At 45.6% G+C, this 12,130-nt stretch overlaps 1 protein-coding gene across 3 annotated transcripts; it reads right to left on the bottom strand.

Moving 5' to 3' along the window:
• Nucleotides 1–3,596: 3,596 nt before the first annotated feature.
• TSHB (thyroid stimulating hormone subunit beta) lies at nucleotides 3,597–12,067 on the bottom strand. Of its 3 annotated transcripts, XM_032710959.1 has the most exons (4): nucleotides 10,742–12,067; nucleotides 9,459–9,560; nucleotides 4,613–4,775; nucleotides 3,597–3,923 (listed from the first exon to the last, which is right to left on the bottom strand). In XM_032710959.1, exons 2-4 carry the CDS (start codon nucleotides 9,503–9,505, stop codon nucleotides 3,681–3,683), a joined length of 453 nt encoding a protein of 150 aa, XP_032566850.1. In that variant the 5' UTR covers nucleotides 9,506–9,560; nucleotides 10,742–12,067; the 3' UTR covers nucleotides 3,597–3,680. The 3 variants fall into 3 exon arrangements, with proteins under 3 accessions (XP_032566850.1, XP_032566849.1, XP_032566851.1); XM_032710958.1 differs by lacking the exon at nucleotides 10,742–12,067 and having other exon boundaries at nucleotides 9,459–10,738; XM_032710960.1 differs by lacking the exons at nucleotides 9,459–9,560; nucleotides 10,742–12,067 and adding an exon at nucleotides 6,574–6,983.
• Nucleotides 12,068–12,130: the final 63 nt, after the last annotated feature.

Below are 12,130 nucleotides of genomic sequence, written 5' to 3'. Positions count from 1 at the left end.
TTCTTGTCGTGTCACTACATGCTCTCGTAAATAATTTTGCCCCATCTTTCCCATAAGTTCCCTCCAGATATTAGGTCACTCCGAAGCCTTCTCCCAGGCTGAACAATCCCAATTCTCCAGCCTCTCCTCTCAGCAGAGCTGCTCCATCCCTCTGCTCACCTTGGTGCCTCCTCTGGCACTCGCTCCGCATCCTTCCCGTGCTGTTGGACCCCGGCGCTCTGCAGGTGGGGTCTCACCTGAGCGGGGCAGAGGGGCAGAATCCCCCTTCCCCTGCTGCCCACGCTGATTTGGATGCAGCCAGCACGGGAAGGCGGGACATCAGCGGGACATCGGCGGGTCACCGGCAGCACCACCGGACCCAAGGGGGAACGGGGGGGGTCTCTCCAAGGCGGGTCCGTGCCCCGGGCCGCCCCCTCGGGGGCTGTGGTGGCCGCTCACAGCGTCCCCTGTTGGGCGGGCGGTGCCGCCGCAGCCCCGGGAGAGTCCTTCCTCGTTCTCCTTCTCCTTCTCCTTCTCCTTCTCCTTCTCCTTCTCCTTCTCCTTCTCCTTCTCCTTCTCCTTCTCCTTCTCCTTCTCCTTCTCCTTCTCCTTCTCCTTCTCCTTCTCCTCCTCCTTTTCCTTCTCCTCCTTCTCCTCCTCCTCCTCCTTCTCCTTCTCCTTCTCCTTCTCCTTCTCCTTCTCCTTCTCCTTCTCCTTCTCCTTCTCCTTCTCCTTCTCCTTCTCCTTCTCCTTCTCCTTCTCCTTCTCCTTCTCCTTCTCCTCCTCCTCCTCCTCCTCCTTCTCCTTCTCCTTCTCCTCCTCCTCCTCCTCCTCCTCCTCCTTCTCCTTCTCCTCCTCCTGCTCCTCCTCTTTCTCCTTCTCCTTCTCCTCCTTCTCCTCCTCCTCCTCCTCCTCCTTCTCCTTCTCCTTTCCCCCTCCCCTTCCCCAGGTCCCACATCTCAATGTGTTTGGGTTTGTTCTTCCCTGAGCGCGGCTCCAGCCCCAGCCCAGCGCTCCCTTCCTGTTCTGTGACCTCCTCACCAGGACTGAGATGAAGAAAAGGGGTAAAGATGTGTGGTTTGAGTGCAGATCCATCGTTCAGTTATGTGAAAAGGATTCTAAGATAAATTAAGTCCTATGAGGAGAGGCTGAGGGAGCTGGGGCTGTTCAGCCTGGAGAAGAGGAGGCTCAGGGGAGACCTCCTCACTCTCTGCAACTCCCTGACAGGAGGGGGGAGCCAGGGGGGGGTTGGTCTCTTTTCCCAGGCAACCATCAGCAAGACAAGAGGGCTCGGTCTTCAGCTGTGCCAGGGGAGGTTTAGGTTGGAGATTAGAAAGAATTTCTTTCCAGAGAGGGTGATCAGCCATTGGAATGGGCTGCCCAGGGAAGGGGTGGATTCTCCATCCCTGGAGGTTTTTAAGATAAGACTGGATGTGGCATCAGTGCCATGGGCTGGGAACCACAGCAGGGTTGGATCAAGGGTTGGACTTGATGATCTCGGAGGTCCCTTCCAACCCAGCTGATTCTATGATTCTGTGATTTTAAAGGTAATAAACACCTTTAATCACCACCTAAAGCACAGCTTTATCGCTGGACCTGGGAGTCTTAAAAGTTGAACACAACAACAGCTTAAAGGCCAAAGGGACTCAGTGCTCTGAGGGCACGTAAATGTGTATTTAAATAGATGCATTAACACAACTCAAATGCAGCAATTTGGATTTTTCTGAAGGGTAAAAGAAGGCACATTAGTTATTTTTCTTGCAGTGATTTTTGCACAGGCATTAGCCATAAAAGCAGACTGGTTTTGTTTGTGCTGAAGACAAATCTGTCAGTCCTGGCCACGAGGGGCATTACAATGACTTTACAGAACTGCTGATACTGTACATGGGCCAAGTGCCCTTTTTTTCGCTTTGCTAAGTGCAACTGCTGCTCAACAGTAAACAGGCTCAAAATTCCCTGGGCTAAACACCCCTTTTAACAGCCCAGGCACCTTGAGAAGGCTCAGGCTGATTTTAAAGCTGAACAGTTTGTTTCTTTGCCATTTACCAGGTGACACAATGGCTGCTTTGTTCAATAAATACCTATTTCCCAATTTCCCCCTGACATTCCCTGTGCTCTTCACCAACTAGAGAGCAGCAGTTCACGTTGCAGCTCTTTGCTGAGAGCTTGGGAGCCCAGAGCTCTTAGATGTGTTGGGGCTGGGAATACCAGGCTTCTCACCACCAGAAATTATTTGTAACTTAATTGTAACTAATCTTTCCTGCTCCAACAGTTGTAGAAATAGTCTCATACAAATCTAACCATAACTGGATTGTTTAAACCATAAGTGTTAGGGATCAATCCTTCAGAAACAGGGCTACTGTAAATCCTCTGGATTTTCTGTTCATTTTAAATGTGGTTTTGGAGAGTTTAAATTTTCAAACCTTGGCTGTGAAGGCATTTCTTTATCACCAGTTATACACATGACATGCATCCAAATGCTTTTATCACAGACTTGTAGAGGTTGGGAGGAACCTCTGGAGCTCATCTGGTCCAACCCCCAGCTCCAGGGGTGCACCCAGCAGGTTCCCTTGGGCTTTCTCAGAGGCTTTGCTGCAGATGAAATAAAATGAAGGTGTCTAGAATGGAGTATCCAGGAACATTCATGAGAGCTGCAATACCCAAAGCAAGATTTTTCTAAGAAAATTAAATTTCCTATTTGTATCCTGTGAATTTCGGTTCCTTTATTTACTATTCCAACCTAAGTGTGAATGGAATATCTAATTTCTTTGGAGCCACAACGTCAGGGGAAAGGAAACAATTGTTGGTTTACATTTATTTCTTCATTCCTGGCTCTGCACCTCCCACCTGTGCATGTTCAGCACACAGGGTGGGCTCAGCTCACCTTCCCACTCCCAAGGGACCAGCTGCCCTGTGTGTGGAAGAAGAAATCTTATACTGAATTTTTCTTTAAGTTTGAGGGCATCCCACTCCCCTTCTGGCGTAAGGTTTGAAGCTTCAGTGATTCTCCAGTGCTCACAGAGACAGGTTTTTCAAACAGTGTATTTCAGCAGGAAAGGGAGGGTTATGCCACCAGTGCAGAGACATGGAGAAGCATTCCCAATAACCACGGCTGGAAAAGAGCAGGGAGGACACGGATCTACAATGTGGATAAACAAACTGTATGTGCTTAGTCCCAGCTGACAACACTGAAGCTACAGTCCACAAAAAACCCTAACCTTACAGAGATAGAAAAAGACCATTGCTAATTTGAATGCTAATTTGAAGGCTGCAAGTATATGTCAAAATCTGATTAAAACATTCAATACCACGAGTATGTGTTGCCTTTTTTTAACTCCAAAACATATCAAGTGAAAGATATGAACTCAAAAATATATCAAACTCTGAAATATGTCAATATATCAAATCTCTGAGCATCTCTTCATAAAATACCTGGGATTTATAAGCAAAGGTTTATACATCCACAAAGTCACGTCTTCTTCTTCCCCAGAGTAAATCTGGGTGAGTTATAAACACAAACCTGCAGCCCTATGATTCTTTTAAGCCAGTTACAGAATACCCAGTTAATTAGTACAGGCAATGATACACTTTCAGAATGAATCTTTGCACACACCAGCTTGCAAACCTAATATGAAACACGCTTTTATTTCTGCTTGGTGGTGAGCAGAGCAGCACATCTCACCCACACTCCTCTGGAAGCTTCACACGGTACAGAGCTTCTGTGGCTTAGTGCAGTAGTTGGTCCTGACCCTCTCCCTGACACAGTCACTGTAGTCAGTGTTGCACTTCCCACACTTGCAGCTCAAAGCCACGGGGTAGGAGTAGTAGGGGACGGTGTGGTGAGGGCAGCCCGGGATCAGAGCTGTCTGGTACAACATCTCTTTGTATGTGCACACGTTCTGGGACAGAGCACTCTTGAGTAGCAGCTTCTTGCCATTGCTGTCCTACAAAGAAAAGAGAAATGTGTTGTTTCGCTGAAGCATTTGCGTGTCAGAAACTTCCTGGGGAGTGCAGAGACCAAACCTCTCGTGCTTAGCCCGGCCCTGGCATTACTCTGTTCAGAGCTGTAGTTTTGAAGCTGCTTGTGGCTGGGGCTCTCTCCACACAGAGATGCATTCACCTGGTTCTTGTGGTTTAATTAATCCACTGGGCTCAGAGTGCTCCCAGTGCTTTGGGATCTGTGCTGGCTCCCTGCTGGAAGGGAACTTTAGGTGCTGTGTTGAGCAGTGAAGCTCAAGCACCACGTGTGGTGTGGCTGCCGGAGAGCTGTTCCCACAGCCAGCTGGGATAGCAGCAGAGGGAGGAGAAGTAGCCTAAGTTATTTACATTAATTAAGAGTGACCAAATATAATCTGCTCCTCACTTCTTCCATCCTGCCCCCACAAAGTGCCTCCAGAGGCTCTGCAGTGGCAGCAGCAGCCAGGTCTCTGCTGTGCCACCGGCGTTACCAACTCCGTAGTTCCGGAGGCTTCGCATTTCTCATCCGTACCTTTGCAAAAACCTGACTTGGAAACGTGCTGGGGGTGAAGTTTTCAGAATGAGATCACTTACACGCTGTTTTCTGTGAGAACAGGCACTTGGGCTGCAGTGGTGCTACAGAAATACCTGCCTAAAGCAGAGCAAGGCCTCGTACCCGAGTCATGCAGAATCCGGCGCAGATGGTGGTGTTGATGGCCAGGCAATAGGCACATTCCCGTTTTTCCACGTGGATTGTGTACTCAGAAGGAGCACAGAGTGAGGCTGTTTGTCCGAAAGTCAGGCCAACGAGGAGAGACACCACAAAGAAAGGCCTCATGCTAGGTGGGGAAGAACAAACAAAGAAAGAAAGCAAACTCCGAGTAAAATGGGATGTACCTTCCAGCCCTTTCCTTGGCATTCAACTGCAACAGTCAGGACAGTCACAGATTAGGAGTGATATTAATTTTTTTAGCTACAGCCTGACAACTTCTTTTCAATCTCAGACCTTTAACTGAAGTAGTACCAACTGCTAAACAGAAAACAAGGGTAGCAAAACAGGCCATTAAAAACAGAACAAATTCAATTTTCCCCCACTAAAGCATATTACATGGAACTTCTCACTAGTGAGTGACAAAATGCTGACAAAGAAAAAATAACAGGAGCTGAAGGATTTGAAAATGTGACATGCTAGAGAACATGAGCTCTAGAATTAACCCAAAATATTAAAATAACCTCACTCGTTTAGAAACAATTTTCTAAGAGGAGCATCATTTAAAATGTTCAAAAGAGGAAAAGACACAACTGTGCATATAACGCAAAAAATTGGATTTTTCAATTTCCACTTGGCTTAGAGGAGTGATGAAACGGGAACACTGCCAAGAATTAAAAAATAGATTCAAGCAAATTACAATAAAGAACATCAGCAAAGAGTTCAACTCCACCAATCCCTCTCTATCTGTCTGCTGTGCTGACCTTATTTCTCAGACCTGCTGGGGGATCCCGAGAACAAAGCCTTGATTAGCTCCAAGACAATTCCAGGAATTACTCTAGAGCCCCTAAATGACAAAATTTAAATGACAGTGTCTACCAACATCTGGCCATCACCCTCTAGTCTCTTCCAGCTGCCAGTTTCCCATAGAAAACACATTCATTTCACAGTCTGGTTTACCCTGTAGCTGCCACAGTGAAAGTCTGGAAAGACCAACCTCTTGTCAGCTGAATTCTTCCCTATTACAGGAACCTGACTCTGCCTTGAGCTGGGAGAGGCAGTGACCCAGCACAAGCTCTGTGTGTGCTTTATACTCTCCAGGCTAATTCCAGGCTGATCTTACTGTTTATATAATTGCATCTGAATTACTGCTTTCTTATCACAAAGTCATCTATTGAAAATTCATACTGGACCACAAAGCAAATGTGACAGGAACAAACGTGTCCATAATATCCTAACCTGGAAACTGGAGCTGGAAATCTAATTATTTTAACAGTCATTCTCTCCTCGGGCTTTTAAACTAACCACTGCTTAAAAAATTAGTTTAATCACTGCATAGGACAGCAACATCATGGCAGGAAGGCTGGTATGGAAATGGACTCCTCCTGAATCTCAGACGATGAATTTTACACCTGTGTTTTGCTTAAGTTTAATGAGTTCTGGTTCACTCTGCTGGTTACCAGGCAGGCAGAGTGGGAGATGATGGCACAGGTTGCCCAGAGAAGCTGTGGCTGCCCCATCCCTGGAAGTGTCCAAGGCCAGGTTGGACGGGGCTTGGAGCAACCTGGGCTAGTGGAAGGTGTCCCTGCCCATGGAAGGGGGTGGAATGAGATGAGCCTTAAGGTCCCTTCCAGCCCAAACCATTCTGGGATGTGCTGAGTCCATGCAGTGCCCATAAAATAACAAATCTGCAATCAAAGCAGTTGCTCTGCAGTGCTTGGGTCCAGCCTAATTTCCCTGCTCAAGCAAAACACACTGAGAACTTCACTGGTCTGGAACCTACTGAGCAAATATTGAAGTAACAAGCAATTAAATCCTAATTGACAGGTAAAAACCTTTACAAAACCACGCCTCACAGCACAATGAGAAACCAAATATTGCACCAACACCAAGGAAACAGATGTTCCCAGACAGGGGAAAACAGTCACATTTAGTGCTTTGCATATCACCTGAGAGGAGCAAGAGTAGGATTCAACAAAGCCATTATTCTCTGTCAGCCTCTCCCCATGATGATCCGTCTGCTGTTCTGGGAACACTCACCCTTCCAGGTAATCACCCAACTGCCATTTGGAATTTGATCTGAGGGATGTCTTATGCAAATCAACCACATTCCTGATTGATGTGGCCACAAGAAATATGAAAAACGTGAGTCTGGGCTGGAAAACGTGGTCACTTTGGGCTGTTGGGGGAGTGATCCAGTCCATCCCAGCTGGTGTTTAGCCAGTTCCTGAGTAATATTGTCTCCTTTCTCTATGGTTTCAGGCTGCTGCACACAGCTCTGTGCCCTGGGCTAATTTTCCAAGGGTTTTTTGGGATAACATAATAGAGTTCTTGCTCTATTAACACTAGCCAAACGCTTTTTCTTTCATGGAATCTTTAACTCTGGGTTAATTTCTACTGTTTAATTTCTCAGGAATTAAATATAATTCTTTCTGGCTTAGGGACATGAGCAGAGTATTAATTGTACTCTCAGTAACATCTGTCCCTCTCACTTAGCAACAGGAACGTAAGACTTACTTTGCTACTACTCCAGCACATTATTTAGCTCTGTGTTTTTCTCACATATTTTAGATACAAACACTCAGGCTCTTTGAGTATATACATACCTAACCCAAACAAAGATAATGTATATATATATATATATTTATATATATATATATATGTATGTATATACACACTACATGTATGTGTATGGGTTTGGTTGTTTGAAGCTTTAATCACAGAAAAGAGTGTCTGTTCTTGGGAAATCTGAGGAGCATTTCAACAGAGACAAAGAATCTGAAAGGAAAAGGAAGCATTTCGTAAAATTAAATCCTAGAGAGGACAAAAAGTGCTCAAAATAAGAATTAAAAAGTAGCATTCTTAGAGCAAGGGTATCACATGTGACCCAACAAGAAGAGAGGCAGAGAACAGGTCAGAGTGTGAAGACGTATATTCTTTGCTTCCTCAAAGTGCTAGTTTCTCAGATTTGAGAAAAATAGGTGTAAGGAGAGGAGGATTGAGATTAGGGTAAAAAGGGTTTAAGAATTTGCTTTAACAAGATTTAGGGAAATGTCTGCCAAACATCAGCAGCAAATTAGAACAGTGCTTGAAAGTCTACCATAGTGAAGATGAAAAAGAGAGTGCAACAATAAAAACTATAGCAAGAAAAAAGGGGAAAACCAACAACAATCACTGTTGGAAGTGAGAAAATGTAGAAAACTTGCACAGGAAGCTGGAGAGTAGGAAATAAACTTCTGCCAGGCCAGAGGCCAACAGTAAAGTCAAGGGACATTACGAGATGAAGACAAGCTGTTGATGCAGAGTAAATGCAAAAGCTTCAGAAAGTACTTGTGCATTTGAAAACATAGTGGCTGAACAACCAACTCAAAGATTTGTAACAAAGATTATGAAATAAATCATATAAGGAATAAGTATTTTAAACTCAACATGATTAGCTGCCTAATGCTGATTTCAACAGGCCTGGAATACTGAGGAAATATCAAAACATTTTTAAAAAGTGATAATATTATGGCAATGTTTAAGGAGAGAGTGTTGACCCAGGTAACTCTCCACCAGCCAGGTAAAATAACAGAAAGCTGATACAGGATTTGAGCAATAAAGAATTAACAAATGAAAACATATTTAATGACCGTCAAGACGATGTTACATAAAATAGGTCATGCCACACAAACCCAATTTCATTCTTTGCAGTGATTACAAATTTGGTTGTTAAGGCAATTACAGAGATGCAATTCCCTTGTTTCCATCTGTCCAGAGCCCCCCCTGCCAGGAAGGTTTAGAGGTGTCAGGCAGAGCCCAGAGTGGTGGATGCTGAATGTTGGGAATTATCAGCCCCTGGAGCAGTGTAATCCCAGTAGTGCCTTTATTCCCTGCAGTGTTTTTACCCAGTCTCTGAACCCACCTCAGTGCACTACAGAAACACCAAAAGAGTGAAAATTCATTTATCTGGAAGGGCAATAAATTAGTCTGAGTGGACCTTGGGACTACTGTGACTGCTGCTCCTCACACTCAGCTCAGCTCCACGCTCATATGGGCACAGAATCTCCTGGCACTGCCTCGTCCTTGCTGGCACCACATTATCCTGCCCATCTGTCAGAGATGGGAGAGCACCAGGGTGACATTCACACCCCTTCAGTGATCTACACAAACTATTCAGCTGTCAAAAAACCTCCTGGATCATCCTGGCTGTGACCATGGAGCTCATTCACTACTGACCTCTCTGAACACTCGATGGGAGTGAGATCCCACAACCTACAGGGAGCAGCAGCAAGACCAAAGACTGGTAGGACAACCAAGCCCAGTGTCACAACCTGTGACTGCCCAAGGCTTCTTCCAGACAGTTTCCCAAAATCCATCATTACAAGTCTGATGCTTATGGATCCGTTTCTTCCGTTGCCCTCCCGCTGACCTGCAGATAGTCAGTGATAGAAATTTTTGATGTGTTTTTATAGCCATCAGCTTTGCAGCCCTGTTCTGGAACAGCCAGTCACACTGTTAATTATTTATCTTTAACCTTTCTCTTTGCTAAATCAATCCATTCACTGACATCAGGGGGTTTACACTTTCATTAAGTGAAAGACGGTGTGTTGATGTTCTACAGGAAGTGTTTCAAGTGATACCTGTAAATGGAATTTAGTAATTATAAAAATCCTGGGTTCATTCCCCAGGAGTCTCTGTAATGGGCTACAGAAATTCAGTGCATACCAGAAGCTCATATGTGACAGCAATTTAACAGGATTCCCTGTCACTGACCAATGCCTAAGATAAAAGTAGGAACAAGGAGAAGTTATCACACATTATTCCTACTCACTCTGCCCCTGGTAGTAGCACAACACCATGAAAACTTCGTGGTCTCATGAGCAGGCTTCTCAGGACAGCAGGGTCACTCTTGTTTCCCCAACACGTAGAACTGTGGATGGTAAAACAAAAACATGTCCAAACTTGCAAACAACTGAGAATTGGAAGCTCTGCTGATGGAAACCAGACAAAACCAATCAGATTTCTGAAATATGAGTATTCTGGTAGAGGAATTATTTCCAACCCCATCCTGTTGCAGCCCTTCACTGATAAAAGGAAATACAATCCTGATACACTGCCATAGGAACAAGTGGTTTTGCCAGATTTTGCATTTAAACAGCCCGTGGCTGCTGAATTTTCAAAGCTAATCTGGCTGTTTCAAGTCTCTGTAACAGCCTAAAACACAGCTCCCATCTCTGAAATTTATAGATTCACAGACGACTGCTCTTCTCTTTCTTTCCTAGGATTAGCTGCAGCATTTCCTATCAGCCACAGATTAAACCAGCAAATCTCTTTGTTGCATATCATATGCCAGCAATCTCCATTTATGGTCTGAAAATACTCCATAATCCTATTTGCTGTTTGGCCCGGACGATAGAGCTCTTCGGATTCGGTTTCATTTCTTTGGGAAGCGCTGGATATTTGTTAGTCTGAGATACACAATCGCTACGCTGAGGGCAAAATTAAACCAAAAAAACCCCAACCAACCAACAAACCACCACCACCAAAGACAAGCCAGAAGCCTTCTGCAATATTATCAGTGAGGAATGATGATACCAACCCAGGGTCGTAAGAACGCTGAAGGTAAAAGTCTGCCCCAGGTGTGACAGCCCAAGGCCACTCTCAAATTCCAACTAAAATTTAAAATGGCTGTAAGGAAGGGATAGGGAAGGCTGTTTTCCCTCAGGAACTCTTCCCCTCCAAGATACTCCTGGTTAGAAGCCAGGCAAACCAAATTAAATACTTTGATAATTCAGGGGCAAAAAAAAGGTTGTAGGAATAACACTGCTATTTGTGCTTTGTCACTCCTGGGTGAGTCCTAATTTCTTCAGATTTGTTCTTATTTTCCACATTCTGTTTTGCACCCTCTGTTCTTGAAGCTTTATACAACACAGATTTGTAAACACCACTAGGAAATGACTCTCAGTAGTGTCAAGGGACAGCTACATGTCCCTGAAGTGCCTGCAAGTGCTTACCCTGTCCTGGAGTTTCAAATTCTGATTACATTCTTCCTGCTTAAGTAAGATAAAAAATGTGAGCTTCCTCAAGTTGTCAAAATATTAAAAAAATTTAAAGAATCAGTGATTTCACCACAGTTTGGGCTACCTAGTGGCAAATTAAAATCACCACCTGGGAATTTGTTAAACCCCTGCACAAATTACTTTATGGCAGATTGGTAAAGAAGGATTAAAAAATCCAGAAGGGAAAAAAAAAAGTACAACTAATGTGAAAATAGCATTTTTTATTAATAAATCCACTGCTTAAAATTTTCAAAGCCCAAGGTATTGGCAATGGTTTTGGAACTCTCTTATTTGCTTCTTACTTCACAGTGGGTTATCAAACTCTTGAGGTTTTGTGGTTTGCTTTATAGACTGTGGCCAAAGTGGAAGGTTTTGATGCCAAGAACCCATCAGCTGTTATCTGTTTGTGCACAGGTGCGTGGAAAAGGACTCAGAAAGCAAAATTACTTCTTTAAAGTCCAGTTGTTTTCTTTTTCTTTACTCCCATGGGTAGTTCTAAACTACATCCGATTATGTTTTAGCATGAAAATGTCATTTCACAAGGTTTTTAAGTCACAGAAGTTCATCTTGCAAATAGCGTAACTCATCTCCTGCCAGAATATCACATATGAATCCAAACATGTTTCATAAGGAGCCTCGAAGTTAAAAAATAACTTGTTGAATTCCCATAACTCGGTGCGATGACAGAATATTTTCACAGCACATTTGATCTGGTGAGAGAGCAGGACACCAAGGCCAGAGCGGGCAGCCAAGTGGGACGCTGCTCACTGTGCTGAATTACCCACATCCCGCGTGGATCATCACTGGTGGTGTACAGTCACAACACAGAGCAGATGCTCAAGAAGACGATTCCCTTCAGTTTTGATGGAGAGTAACAGCAGAAGTCTTTGAAATCGAAACGGAAGGTGTTCCCCCCAGCACCAGTCTTAGCAGAGTGCAGTGGAATGAGCTCAGAGCAGGGGCTTTCACGCCAGCGTAGAATCCCAGAATGGTTTGGGTTGGAAGGGACCCTGAAGATCATCCAGGGAAGTGGAAGACACCTTCCACTATCCAAGGTTGCTCCGAGCCCCGTCCAGCCTGTCCTTGAACACTTCCAGGGATAGAACACCGTGTGTGGTTGGCTCAGGGCACTCGCGGGCCGGAGCGCTGCCCCCGCGTCCCTCTGGAAAGGCCCCCTCGCCCCTTCCCCTCCAGAGCAGCACCCCCCGAGCCGGGCGGCCGCGCCAGTCACCTGACGCATCCCCGGGGAGCCGAGCGCTCGCCTGGGGCTCGACCGCGGGCACCTGCTCGGCACTCAGGGCAATTTAAAGCGGGTTTTGTACCCCCGCGGACCCGGAGTCCGGCACCGGGAGCGCCGCGGGCGCCGCCGGCCCCTCAGGGCGGGCGGGAAGGGCGGGAAGCGGCGCGCGCCGGCTCCCCCAGGGCAGCGCAGCCCCCCCGCCGC

The sequence above is a fragment of the Chiroxiphia lanceolata genome, chromosome 25 (assembly GCF_009829145.1).
Source record: "Chiroxiphia lanceolata isolate bChiLan1 chromosome 25, bChiLan1.pri, whole genome shotgun sequence".
Taxonomy (NCBI): Eukaryota; Metazoa; Chordata; class Aves; order Passeriformes; family Pipridae; genus Chiroxiphia; species Chiroxiphia lanceolata.
This window is presented reverse-complemented; position numbering and strand designations above follow the sequence as displayed.